Source organism: Schistocerca americana, chromosome 8 (assembly GCF_021461395.2).
Source record: "Schistocerca americana isolate TAMUIC-IGC-003095 chromosome 8, iqSchAmer2.1, whole genome shotgun sequence".
NCBI classification, from domain to species: domain Eukaryota; kingdom Metazoa; phylum Arthropoda; class Insecta; order Orthoptera; family Acrididae; genus Schistocerca; species Schistocerca americana.
The window spans coordinates 523,642,759-523,657,880 of NC_060126.1; the positions used below are offsets into that span (position 1 = coordinate 523,642,759).

Genomic DNA, 15,122 nt, shown 5'->3' on the forward strand with positions numbered 1-15,122 from the left:
ACAGTGTTGGTAATCAGTGGAGTAACAGCAACAGGGCCGCCGTCACCGGGCGTGCAGACTCGTTTGTGCGGCTCCTCGCCGACAAGAACGGACTCAAGGTGTGTCGTACGATCAGAGTGAATGAATGAGGCCTTTCAGTTCCACTTCGCGCTTCAGTCGGGACACTTAATGGTGAAAGCATCAGTTCTAAGTACTGCGGCTCGCGTTTATAAAGGAGCTTACAGACTCGCCTCCACAAGCGAAAATAGAAGCGAAGTCTTTCAGATCGAAAACTGTCGGCATCAGCTCTTGACGAATTATATCGCACTTTAGTCAACAGACTTTCAAAGAACAACAAACATGCTTTTTTCGTGCCATCATTTGTGATTTTATTCTAGTGTTTTTGCAATGCCTTCTTGTTGTCGTTCGAATTATGTGTAGGGAACATTTCGGGCTAATCCATTATTCCAGAAAACGCATCTCCGACGCGGACAAGGAATACTTGTACAAATATGCTCATATGTGTGCGCGCGCTAATTCCTTCAGAAATAGAGATCAAAGTAGCATTAATCCACCGTCACGTAGAAAGGGAGGCAAACAAAATGTCAACAGTTACAAGGGAGTGACACTTTCGCAATGCGGCACAAAATATTATCAAAAATTCTCCGGAATAGAGTTGGAGAAATTTCGGGCAAACGTCTGGGAGAATATTACAGTTGTTTTCGAAAGGGAAGATCCTACACAGGACAGATTTTTAACTTAATAATTCGGTACAGAATGTTAACCTGCAAAATCAGTCATTGATTTCGAGGAAGCATTTGATTCGGTAGAATGAGAAACAACAGATAAAATCAGTAGAGAATTGTATGTTGAGCAAAATTAGTAAGTAATTTGTGAAACTCTTAAGAAGTACGATACCTAAATTTAAATTTATGGGAGAAGTATCTCAGCTATTTTAGATAAGAAATACTGTTAGACAAAGAGACGGCTTATCGCCTTTACTATAATAAAAATAGAATTAAGGTAAACTACACGGCTTTTGTAGACGATATCGCAATACTTTCAAAAAATCTGACAGAAGCAGTTACTCGAATAAATTTTCTGGAAAAAACAGCAATTCGAATTGGTCTCAAATTTACAATTGAAAAAATTATGACATAAAAAGATGAACCAAAATACACAGAAATTCAAGTAGGTAAAGCAGAGCGAGCTAATAAATTTAAATATCTTGGGCAAATTTATATATGTAGCTGGATGGACTAGAAGAATTTTCCATGTACGGAAGTTAATGAAATAGAAAGAGCATATGGTTTGGCAAAATATATCTACAACTACAAATGCATATCTAGAAAAACAAAACTAAAACAGTACACAACAGTGGTAAGACTGTGGTGTCTGTACGCATGTGAATGCTTAACGAAGAACTATAATCTGAGCAAAATAGAGGTACCTGAAAGACGGATGCATGGTAAATTAAAGATGATCAGAAAAAGAGAAGTACTGAGGAGACCTGCAAAAAAGTAGGGAAAACATTAGAAGCAATGGAAAATTCAAGACTGATCTTCTTTGGACATCTCTACCGAAAGAATGAGAACAGGTGAACGAACAAACATTCCTGTACTCCGGGAAAAAGAAATCGACTTAACATGAATTACAAAAACAAGAAAAGATTTAGAAAATAGCATCAAAGAATCGGAAATAACAGAAAGAAACCTTTTTAAGAATAAAATACTAAATTTAGAAGGTTTTGGAAGTACCAAGAAGTCAGGCATTCCGCATTTGATGAAGAAAATGCTGCAATGACAAGTATTCGTAGGAAAAAATACAGAGAAGGGATGGTGAGAAAGAGGACCGATTCGAATATTGGATGACGTTCAAAATGGACGATACTGGTAGCAAATTAAGGAAGAGGGACAGAACAGAAGTGACGAGCGTTCAGTAGAAAGGAAGCAAATACGAGTGCAATGTTGAGGGTTGCATACCTTAGACATCAAGCTGCTGCTTTTATGTGCGCGCTGTATTAGTTTCCTCTGGCGACTCTTAGTAGAGACTCCCCATTCACTCCGAACCGAGCAATAACTGTATCGGTAATCGTCATGCCCAGCTGCTGTTAATGCAGTGGCAATGCCGCGAGTCCTCGATTACAGTGTGCTTGAGAACTGGTGTACAATATTTTCTCGCCTTTCTACGCTGGGAGAGCTCACTTGTACCTGACAAGAACCAAGCGACGAATTTTACGGTTGTAACTGGGTAGCGGCGGAGAGTCACAAGTCCAGGATCAGAGTGTGCGGAGACGGCGAGTATGCAGGTGACCCACTGCAGAGTTGAAAGCGAGTGTACGTAGCGCGGTCGTGACGGTCGATACCTGGTGCAACACGTGGCGAACACGGTAATGCAGTTGATATCAACACACTTAAAAAAAATTAGTACACGAGAAGAACAATGCGGAAAATTTATATCTGTATCGATTCTCATGTTATTAAGTTTCTAAAAACACAATGCCGTTATTTAGGAAGTATTCTAATGATTTACTTCGTATCAAGAAACTAACTGTATGTATTTTTAGCAAATAACTCTACAGCAACAAAGAGACAAGTGGGAGCAGAGAATCTGAGGTACCATACCTCGGCTGTTTGGCAGACACGCGCCACAATTTTGATGAGGACGGTTTCTCCGCGCTTTTTGGGAGCCAGCCAGCCGTCTGAGGTGTTTCCGCTCGAGTTGTCGAGTCGGTCGGCAGAAAGGCGGCGCGTTAGCTCTTAGCGAAAGCGTGCACCGGCGCCGCGTCACCCCACAGACGCGCCTCTTTGTGTGGCAGATCGGTCTGCCGATATCTCCTGTCTGTCGCCTGAACAAAAGGCGGACCTTGCCGTCAAGCAAAGTGTTTGATGAGCTGGCACGTCAAATCTAACACCGATTCCTAGGCTCCTCATGCACACAAAAACTCCTCTTCTGTACTTAAACAATCTCATGACCTGTCCCAAGAATTGGTATCTCAGAGTTAGTTCCTAAAAAACACAGCCAGTTATCAAAAATGGTTCAAATGGCTCTAAGCACTATGGGACTTAACATCTCAGGTCATCAGTCCCCTAGAACTTAGAACTAGTTAAACCTAACCAACCTAAGGACATCACACACATTCATGCCCGAGGCAGGATTCGAACGTGCGACCGTAGCGGTCGCGCGGTTCCAGACTGAAGCGCCTAGAACCGCTCGGCCACCAGCGGCCGGCCGGCCAGTTATCTGCGACCTCTATTCAGCATACCCAACTGCCCATTCACTCGCGGAATTAGAAAGAGGAGGGTGAAAGATATTGGTCAGTGTATTAAATCTAAATTATAAATATATATAAAAATTTAAGTAAGAAATATATCCTAAAATTAAAAAAGAAAACATTACGCAAATGCAGAGTTCGGTTTTATGGGGACGTAAGAAGACTGGATGATTCCAAATGAACGAAACGCTTCTTCTAGATCTTTGTCAGAAAACCGAAATCAAGGACACCGTGATGTACCAACATCAAAACAGACCTAGAGGCAGTGGTTATGCAACCGGGAAGACGAGCAAAACTGATTGTGAGATCTCCTCGAAACAACTGTAGTGATGCTTTGGACGTGTGGAGGTGAGAAACGAGCATCTGGTGCCGAGCTAGGCATAAGCGTTGATGAGAAACTTGTTGCTAAGACGAGAAAAAGCCCCAAAAAATAACTACCGCATTCTTTGTAAACACATCGTGGTCGTTAGAAGGCACACCTACTAAAAAAAAGTATAAGGAAGGGCGTTGTGTTTTGCAGCTGACGAGCGGTAACCTGAGAGCGCGTGAGGCTGGAGGGCCGGCCAGGTTTCCGACGGGCCGGTTGAAAGGTATGCTCCTTAAAGGGGGGAGGAGCTTTCCATAAACTTACCGAAAACGTCAATTTGCAGTTTATTTTTTGTTTGTTAGTAGAACTCATGGACAAGAAGTTTCCAAAGTTTCAATGATGAAATAGCATCCGAAGTGCCTGAAAAATAATTAAATGTGTGACGCGATCACCCTTCCACCCCACCGCACTTTGTGAAGCAACACTTCAGTACTAGCTCGGTGAACAACCATTCTGTTGATTACTTTGAAACAAATTTGCACGGGATAAAGGCTGTCATTTATAGATCATCTGTGACTATGTGCTGTATTTTAGATGCAATAGAAAACCAGATACATATTGTCGTATGCTACAGTTATCAGAATTCCAAAATGTGATGCAGCAATTGTATTTCATGATGGGAATGTAGGGAGGGTGGAGATAGGCTGTAAGATATGCGTACAGCGCCTCTCTGCAGCTGAAAAGTCAGTTGAAGATCTGGTAAAGGAAAGGAGGCAGGAAACAAGAAACCAGAAGAAAAGCCTTGAAGGGAAAGAGCACTTGAGTAAAAATTGGGGCCTTCCGAAGAGATGACTTAAGACAAAACGTTAGGTTGAACTTTAAATTGCATTTCATGAAAATTGTGTTTTTTTAAAAATTTATGTACATTTTTCTCAGAATCTGCAAAGGCTATAATTATAAGATTTTGTACACACATTTCTGTATACCCTATAACTGTTGCTTCAAAAGTAAATTATGAAATTCTGCGTGTAAGATGAGATATGGGGCAAAGTGCTTGGAAATTTGCATCACTTTTATATTATACTTGTAGAGTTCTAATTAAAAATTATTAAATTTCTCGTACTAGATATATTGAATGAACCTCATGAGAGAAGCGTACTATGTGCAAAGAGTTTAAACAGAGAAAATCTCTTGAACACTTCCTGAGAAAAAGGTACATATATCATTTTTTGAAAACAAATTTATTAAATTCCATTAAAAAGTTTATTATGTATAGGATGAACATTAATAAAACCGACGAACTGAAGGGAACGATTCCTGAGTGGAAATGGAGGAAAAAATATGCTATGAACATGCGTAGGGAAATGCATCGTTGCCGCGACAGATCACGTTGACGAGCGACAGCTCACGTTCCGTGTGCTCCTTGTGTGTTGCGGGCTGTGTGATTGACGCAGCGCGGTGTACGCAGGAGAATGGTCCGGTTTTCATGCCAGGAACAAGCTGAGATTGTGTTTGTGTTCAGCCAGGCAGATGGAAACGGTCGAGAGGTAGCACGGCTATACAAAAATAAGCGTCCTTACGGACATAAACCACATCACACAACATTTCAAACCCTTTTTGACCGTTTATGTGATGATGGGTCCTTTCAGACAGACAAACGTACAGGAAGGCGGTGGACTGTGCGTACACCAAATTTGGAGGGCCAGGTTCAGTAGGATATTGAGACGAATCCTTGTACAAACTCCAGGCAAGTGGTCCACCAACATGGTGTAAGCCAAAGTACGATCATCTGTATCCTGCGTGAGAACCACTACTATCCCTATCGCCTACAGTGAGTGCAACGATTATCAGCAGCGCCTTGTCACGGTCTAAGGGGCCCTGTCACGGTCCGTGCGGTTCGAGTCCTCCCTCGGGCATCAGTGTGTGTGTCGTCCTTAGCGTAAGTTAGTTTGAATAGTGTGTAAGCTTAGGGACCGATAACCTCAGCACGTTGGTCCCATAAGACCTTACCACAATTTTTATCAGCAGCGGATTTGTCTCAACGACAAGGATCTTTTTCTATGCTTTTTACGTCAGACCATGAGAATTATGGAATTTCTGTCATCAGTCCTCTTTGTCGAACAGGCAACCTTTACCAGAACTGGCTTCATCAATCTCCATAATCGTCATTTGTTTGCTACAGACAATCCTGGGGGAACGGTCGACGCATCTCGTTAGCATCGCTCCAGAGTCAATGTGTGGGCGGGGATTTTTGGCGACCAAATCATTGGACGCGTTATAATTTTACAACGCCTCGGCCGACAGACGTACCTGGACTTCCCGCGGAATACTGTGTGTGGGCTGTTTGAGAATGTGCCTTTGCAGTACGATAGGTTGTGTCGCTTCTGCATGACGGATCTTTGCAGTTTGCCGACACTTCAACAACATCTGGCCTGGATGTTGAATAAGACGCCTTGAAGCATGGCTTGCTAGATCAGCGGACTTAAACTCCCTGGATTTTTATGTCTGGGGGCATCTGAAAAGTATTGTGTATTGTGTGCCGACTCTTCAACAGCGTGTTGACGACGCCTGTGACGCAATTCAGAGAGAGGTCGGAATGTGTGAAAGACTGTGGCAATCCATGATGCGATGTGTGAACGCGTGCATTGCATCTCATGGGGGCCAGTTTAAACATCTTTTGTGACGTGGATCCAGTGCAGCCCCGTACTGTGTCTCGGGCCGATTTGTTGTCGTTCCACGCACATCGACGATTTCCGGACGCATGACCAGAGGACCTCTTTCCTCCATTTCGGTCAGGAATCTGTCGCTGCAGATTGTCGATTTTATTAATGCCCACCCTGTATAAACCAAGATACTTAAGAAAGAATGTGTTAATTTGGTGTAAGGCATGGTATAAAATTTCATTGTATTATCATCAACATTGTACACTACTGGCCATTAAAATTGCTACACCACGAAGATGACGTGCTACATACGCAAAATTTAACCGACAGGAAGAAGATGCTGTGATATGCAAATGATTAGCTTTGCAGAGCATTCACACAAGGTTGGCGCCTGTGGCGACACCTACAACGTGCTGACATGAGGAAAGTTTCCAACCGATTTCTCATACACAAACAGCAGTTGACCGGCGTTGCCTGGTGAAACGTTGTCGTGATGCCTCGTGTAACGAGGAGAAATGCGCACCATCACGTTTCCGACTTTGAGAAAGGTCGGATTGTAGCCTATCTCGATTGAGGTTTATCGTATCGCGATATTGCTGCTCGCGTTGGTCGACATCCAATGACTGTTAGCAGAATATGGAATCGGTGGGTTCAGGAGGCTGTAACGGATCGTGTAGCCACGTCTCGATCCCTGAGTCAACAGATGGGGACGTTTGCAAGACAACAACCATCTGCACGAACAGTTCGACGACGTTTGCAGCAGCATGGACTATCAGCTCGGAGACCACGGCTGCGGTTACCCTTGACGCAGCATCACAGACAGGAGCGCCTGCGATGGTGTACTCAACGACGAACCTGGATGCTCGAATGGCAAAACGTCATTTTTTCGGATGAATCCAGGTTCTGTTTACAGCATCACGATGGTCGCATCCGTATTTGGCGACATCGCGGTGAACGCACATTGGAAGCGTGTATTCGTCATCGCCATACTGGCGTATCACCCGGCGTGATGGTATGGGGTGCCATTGGTTACACGTCTCGGTTACCTCTCGTTCCCACTGACGGCACTTTGAACAGTGTGTTACGACCCATGGCTCTACCCTTCATTGGATCCCTGCGAAACCCTACATTTCAGCAGGATAATGCACGACCGCGTGTTGCAGGTCCTGTACGAGCCTTTCTTGATAGAGAAAATGTTCGACTGCTGCCCTGGCCAGGACATTATCGAGATCTCTCACCAATTGAAAACGTCAGGTGAATGGTGGCCGAGCAACTGGCTCGTCACAATACGCAGTCACTACTCTTGATGAACTGTGGTATCGTGTAGAAGCTGCACGGGCAGCTGTACCTGTACACGCCATCCAAGCTCTGTTTCACTCAATGCCCAGGCGTACCAAGGCCGTTGTTACGGCCAGAGGTGGTAGTTGTGGGTACTGATTTCTCACGATCTATGCACCCAAACTGCGTGAAAATGTAATAACATGTCAGTTGTAGTATAATATATTTGTGGAATGAATACCCGTTTATCATCTGCATTTCTTCTTGATGTAGCATTTTTAATGGCCGATAGTGTAGATTTGGCGCATCTTTTAAATAGTGTGTGTTTTTCATTAATGCCTCCCCCTCTCCCCCCGCCCCTCCTTAACTACTGGTGAGAGCTGTTGTCATGGCACGTTTACACTCTTGCTGTGAGGCTACTGAGACGCCCCCACGCCATGCACGTGTGGGGTGGGCAGCGGTGCCGGTGGACTCACCCGCCACTCCTTGACCTCGCTGAGCCTGTTGGCGAGCACGCAACCGGCCGACCCGGCGCCCACCACGATGAAGTCGAAGCGCTCCTCGGGCTGCTTGCCGCCCCCGCCGCCCCCCGCGAACTGCGTGAAGTAGGGCGGCGCCAGGGTCTGGCCGTGCTGCGCCGGGTCGTCCCTGCTGCGGCCCAGCATGTAGGCGACGGCGGCCAGGAACATGTAGGCGGGCGGCAGGCACGTGGAGACGGTCGTGTGCGGTCGACACAGCGACGCCAAATCCGGCGGCACCCACGACATGTTCGCCTCTGCTGCCTCTGCCTGCAACGCGAACAGCCGCGTGTAGCGCACGAGCCGTCCTCCGCGGCGGTGTCTTTGCGCCAGGGGCCGCGAAACCGCCTGGGACCGCAGGCAAAGAAAGCAGGAGCACTCCGCGCACACACACAGGCGTTGCAGCCGCTTTCCAGAGAGCGTCTCTGTCATGTCCGAAGAAGCCGAACGGATAGCAGTACAATGCAAAAGACAGTTCCAGGAATATGACGAGGTTTAATACTCTACACGTCACAGTGTTTCCAGATATTCCAAATACCAAGTACTCTATTACTCAAGAGTAATTTACATTGCCTGACAAAAAAGTGAAGCATCCAGAACTGTTGTAACACGTCCTCGATATCCTCCCTGCTGACACAGGGACGGAGATGGACATCCGAGCGGGTCACACACGTGCTCTTTTGGGGAGTCCACAGCTCGTAGTCTAAAGGTTGGCGCCGCTTTCTCTAAATCGTGGGGTCCCACATACGATTCGCGGTCGGGTTGAAGATTATGTTCGCTCGGGAACGAGTAGTCATAATTATTTCATCTCATATTCATCGAAGCAAACGTCACCGAAATGGTGTTAATTAGAAAAGTTTGCTCCAAGTGGCTCCAGTAATGCTGTGCGATCACACCATTTTTATTCGGGACATGCAATTATTGAACTGTATACGAAAAAAATGTAAATTAGTTACAAACTGCGGCGTGCACACGCTTTATTCAACATGTAAACGTCGCTACAGATACTCGGATTTACGTTATGACATGTTCAATGTACCTGCCATCATTGGCGATGATGTGGCGCACACGAATAGCGAAATTCTGCATGACCCGCTGAAGTGTCGAAACGTCGACGCTATCGATGACATACCGAATGGCTGTTTTCAGCTCAGCAATGATATTTGGGTTATTGCTATACACCTTGTCTTTAATATAGCCCCACAAAAAGGAGTCGCATGTGTTCAGATCCGGTGAATGTGACATCCAACCGAGGCCTAAGTCAGTGGCCTCTGGGTACCCCAGAGCCAGAGTGGGGTAACCAAAGTGCTCCTCCAGGACGTCTAACACTCTCCTGCTTCGATGGGGTCGAGCTCCGTCTTGCTTGAATCAAATCTTCTCGAAATCAGATAACGGGGATGAAATCATCTTCCAAATCTTCACGTACCTTTCGATAGTCACCGTGGCATCAAGGAATATCGCATCGATTATTCCGTGAGTAGACACTGCGCATCACACAGTCACCCGTTGAGGGTGGGGAGACTTCGCGATGGTGAAATGCGGTTTCTCAGTCTTTCAAATGCGCCAACTTTGCTTATTGACGAACTAATCCAGATGAAAGTGGGCTTCGTCGCTAAACCAAACCATACATCCCCAGCGGCCAACCGTGAAGTTCGTCCGTTCTAATACAAACCGTTCAGATATTATGACGATTTTATTTCACGTCGTTCAATAACTGTCGCCCCGTCTCTGGGGATCTTGCTGGTCATAGGAGTACCTAAACACCGCACGGACAGTTCACAGATAGGCGTGCTACGTGTTGACCAGCGTTGTAGTGTTGAAAAATGGCATGTCATCACGAGACTGTGGCATGAGAGCTGACACACAATGCCGCACGACGTCTGTGATGTACCGGTGTGCTGTCACAGATCCTTCAGTACTACCAGCCGTGACGTGAAGGCGTATCCGAGAGCTCATCACGCCATGACGTCACGCCTGAGGCGCTGAGCCTCTCCAAAACATTCGAAGAACGGGACCTCTCTCCAGGTCGCCGCCGTAATCGCCCACTGTGGTCATCTGGGGCAGTGCAGAGCCGCGATTAATCGCAGAGCAAAATTCGACGCCACTCGTCAGCCGTTCGTCCCTCGTGGTCACGCCAGCACTCCATACGAATCCGTTACTGTTGTGAGGTTACCGGCAGACCACACACGGTGCGATAATTACCTTGTCCGCGTGCGCTAGTCTCCAAACAATGCTCCAGCAAGACACACAGTATTATAGGGATTCCACTATTTGTTCTCTGATGGCTGATGCAGATGTGAAGGCGTGACGATGTGCTTGGTGCATGATACGGCGATGTTCATATTGACGACGAGAATTCCAGGCCCCGACTGAACATTCGTCGCTTTTCACGCCGCCTATATACTCTACCAGATCTTGTATTTACACTAGACGCGAAGAACACTAATGACTCTTGTCGGCCTTCTACCTTTTACAGAGGATTGCAACTCTAATCGTTTGCATACCGAGCGCTGATGTGTACGTGTACGAAGTAACATTGACATCCGATGATATATTTTGGGTGCTTCGACTTTTTTTGTCGGGCAGTATATTTAGGAAGTAAGTGCGTGTTCCTTTTGACTTTGGAAAATAGGGCGAAACTCAATAGATACTGTAGTTGCTACCAAATAATTCAACTGATGAGGCAGACAATCCTAGTTGGCCGATCAGACGTACAGGCACGCTCAGGAAGAATTTTTCAAAATGTTAAGGGGTGTCATACTGAGGCGTTTTGACGTGAGGCTTTACGTGAGACAGGTCGCCGAAGAGTGGTGACCACGTGCCAGGCAGCAGTCGATACCACCGACAGATCAGCTGCAGGCTGCACTCCAGTGACAGCATGCCCACCGCTGTCCTGTTTGCCTCAGTGTGACAACCAAGACCCAGTAAAAGGACCCCGAGATAACCAGTAACAAAGTGGGCATATTGTTCTTTTATTTTTAATCGTAGATAGGAAGATGTTATTTCTAAATAAATTTCGTAAAGTCAGTCAACATAATTGTGACCTAAAACAGGATATTTTTTAGCAGAGCAACTCTGCATTCCTGCGCCTGGCACACTTGATAATTTATGTGATACTGATTGCAAATCCATACCCTTGTGCAATTTTTATATTAATGTAATGCAATTCACACAAATTAGATCTGCAAACTGAACAGCGTAATAAATCAATCACCACTTAAGTAAACTTACCATAAGTTAGGCGCCTATCAGCAAAATTACTCACCACATACGTTCACCTGATCATGACGGTTGTTTCGTTGTCTGTATAACGCATTATAAAGTTGTGTTGGTTGTCAAATGCAGGCATCATTTTACAGCCGACGCTGTAATACTATTAGGACCTCTTGCTAGTAGCGCGAATTCACATCTGAAAGTTGAGTGCAAGGTGGGTTACTCCTGAGTACAGTAAGGTCCAGCATCCACCTCATCTTCGAGCTGAGTTAACTCAGGACTCCGTCATCTTCCTCGCGTGTATCCGGGACAGCTATACTTCATCTTTCGACAGCCGTCTTCACGGCGAATGTCCAGGCGTGCCTATTTATACACCGAAAAACTGAAAGCTCTTGACACAATAGTGTAGTGTGGAGAAAAATGCGCTTGCGTCACTGATAAGACAGTCAGCACAACAGTCGTAGATAAATCGTATGCGGCTAAGAATAAAATGTAGCAAGCACCGAATCAACTTATCCTTATTGCTTACAAATTATGTTGTTAATTATTGAAATGGGTGGCAGGTCTTTGAATGCCATTTACTCCGCAGTATATCGTCGTGTCAAGTCATTTCAGCGAAAAATAGGCACACTTGGTTTCTCGTCTTGAAGACGGCTGTAGGGTTGAAGATCGGAATATCGGGAGACTGCTGTCCCAGACGCACGTCCGAAAGATTTTTGGAACATTCTGTGTGCCGCGAAAACGTCAAGAATCGTATCTCCGGTTAATTTGCTACGAAAAATTAGGTAGGATGAAGACCTTTGAAAGATGACAGCACCACTCAGAACACCAACATTCTGTGTTGTTCTCCAACCGCCGCGAGAGACCAACAACGTAGCTACGCGTTCGTAACATTACTGACAGTGAAGGTGACAATAGTACCAGAGTCAGTTGCACATCAGGGTGTATACGGCCCGGGACATCCGGGAGATCCGGGAAAAACCCGGGAATTTTTTAGAATTCCAGGATTTTTCATAGTTTCTGATTTCAGTTACAGTTTTGTAGGTTTGACGTGTAAGATCTGATACGCTGACAAAGAACTTTAATCCACTACTACTGAATAATACTGCAGCAATGAAACATAAGCAGAGAATAACACCAAAATAAAAGTTTAGTTGCATAGAAAATGGGTAATCTACACAATGCACAGGCCAGAGTGCCGACACCGAAAAGTGTCAAAGGCTATAGGTCGAAGATTATGCAGTACGTCCGCAACAACAAACGTGCATTCGATGTGCGTGACGTCACAATGGTTTACATTTCTAACAGATCACCAGAAAATATTACGAATAGTGGCTTGAGATGCGTTACTTTTGTAGAAACGCACTTTGTCGAGTTGAGCGAGTTCGGCCTACCTTCCTAACGTACGCGCCGCGGCCTGTCTTTGTCGTAGGCCTCGTGCTCTGGATAACTGCCGTCATTCGCTAGCGAGATCACGTGACATGAGCTATGACTGGCTGACAAAAGTGCATCGCTCAACGCAATCTCTATTTTAGAGTTTCGGAAACTACCGTGCTGTAATTTGTGTATATACTTTCGCAATACGAAAATATACTCTGTGCATATTGTCTCGCATCAAACAACTTTCCAAACGCATTGTTTTTCCTGGATTTCGTTTCCTAAAGTGCTGGGACGTCCTCCGCCGGTATAAGACCTTTATGATTCAAAGGACTGATAGGTTTTACAGCTCCCAGGGAAAGTATACTGTTACTAAACACGGATGTATTTTCACCCGCTTTATACGTAATTTCATCCGGGAGAAATTGTGTTTTTAACCGTGAAATCCGGGAATTTTTTTTTCTTGTCCACGTAGACATCCTGCTCATGTAATGATGTTAGATATGCGTTGACTGATGTCAAAGAGCAACTGGTACATGACATAATGCACAGCATATCCTAATAGCCTTGATGATAGAACATTGTCTTCATTTAACAAGTTGTTGATAGTACACAGAGGCCCCGAGCACAATCTCCTCATGTGGTCTGGACAAAATTAATTTTGGTCAGCCGATGTTTATGACAACCGAAACCGGTCGCCACCAATAGAAAGGAAATAAATTGCGATTTAGACGTACTGTTTATACTTATGTAAGTAAAAATCGCTGAAGTCGTAACACGTTGCCAGTTTATCATGATTATGATCTATGACACGCTTTCCTAAGTAAGAGATGTTGGTCGATTTAAATTTAATAGTGCTAGAATATACGTGGTAAAAGTAAGTATGCAGACCGCATATAACTTTAGTTCGTAATTCGTTGCCTCCCCTAGTTAATCACAAGCTTGTTTTATCAGTTCTTTGTTTTTTAATATTGTGTTTCGAGGGCTTACATAGAGCCACAATTTTTCCTAGCAACGTTTTATCTGAAGCTCCAAATTTCTGTTCTGCTGCTTTCCGCGGGGTTAATGTATTTCACGCATTTTTACCTACGTAGAGGGTCACTGGTCGAATAGCGGACTCACACAATCTAATCCTAGCGACCCGTTTCTCAGCTTATGTTCTGTTGAGTGTGACGGGCTTGAGGCCGTGCCTGTGTCTCAGCTGATGAGTTTGCTGATGAGGGTTCGTAGTTATTTAAAGCTGTCTTTTCTTTCGAATGTGAGACATTGTCCACTAAAAATGTCTTTTGTTGCTCGTCTTACTGTTACAGTTTACCTGTCATTAGTTTGTAGTTCTGCCTGAGAAAAACTTCTTTTTCAAACTGAATTAAATTTACGCAAATACAGTGAATGCGTTCACTGGGAATGAAATGTAATTACATCAGGGAAAATAATTAAGATACAATCAAACTGGAATGTCGTGAGTTTGCCATTACAAATGGAAATTTGTGCTTGCCCTGGGCTAGTAGATTCAGTATTACTGAAAAGATCTAAAAATGGTTCAAATGGCTCTGAGCACTATGGGACTCAACTGCTGTGGTCATCAGTCCCCTAGAACTTAGAACTACTTAAACCTAATTAACCTAGGGACATCACACACATCCATGGCCGAGGCAGGATTCGTACCTGCGGTCGTAGCAGTCACGCGGTTCCGGACTGAAGCTCTTAGAACCGTTCGGCCACCGCGGCCAGCTTGAAAAGATCTAACTGATATCATTTTTGTTATCGATTTAACTGATTTCATGCGCATCCGTAATATTCATGTTGTTTTATCGAATTTAATTCAACTGAAGTATATCACCGGACGTGGACCATATCCTACATATCTGAATAGAATTGGTAGGAAGGCAAGACCACTTGCGGTTGTGACGAAATCGGCACACCCAATCCTTTACAAATTGGAATGTCATGAAATTGAAGATGTTTACGTGTTTAAAGTAAAAGATGACTCTGATATTGTAAGCTGCTGTCTCGTAAAGCACAAGGCGTGACTATGTACAATCAACGGGTATGCCTGGGGCACGAGAACGCATCCCAATTGCTCTACGAACGCTCGCTACATTAACGGAAAAGTGAAGCGGGCGGGACGCAGGGAGAACCCAAACAGTCAGTGGTCTTTAGTTTAATAGAAGTTTTAACCATATTTTTTGAGATAATTGTCTACTTTAGGGGTACTGCAGAGCACAGAGGCGCTCGGCAGACAGAAGCAGGGCACTCCTAGCCGCTCAGCAGGTGCCCCGCTGTCTGTCAGTACAGGAACTGCTGTGCCAATGACCGGCGCCATGGAGCTGCAGACACGGCGTGCGACGCGTGACTGGGGGCAGGCGGAGCCCGCAGTGGCCAGCGGCGTGCGTCAAGTGTGCGAAGTTTCCCTGGAAACAGCCGGCCTCTTCAAGTGGCGTCTCGCAGCAAAACCGCCGGACTCGCACTACCCCTGCCCCTGCCCTGCCTGATTGTGCCGTAGGAGTGGTTTT

At 45.2% G+C, this 15,122-nt stretch overlaps 1 protein-coding gene across 1 annotated transcript in view; it reads right to left on the bottom strand.

Moving 5' to 3' along the window:
• LOC124545961 overlaps positions 1 to 15,122 on the bottom strand; it is a 252,720-nt gene that overhangs the window by 184,794 nt on the left and 52,804 nt on the right. The window contains exon 2 of the mRNA XM_047124926.1: positions 7,978 to 8,289. Coding sequence (XP_046980882.1) covers positions 7,978 to 8,268 — 291 coding nt within the window. The 5' untranslated portion in view covers positions 8,269 to 8,289. The remainder of the gene's footprint in view (positions 1 to 7,977; positions 8,290 to 15,122) is intronic.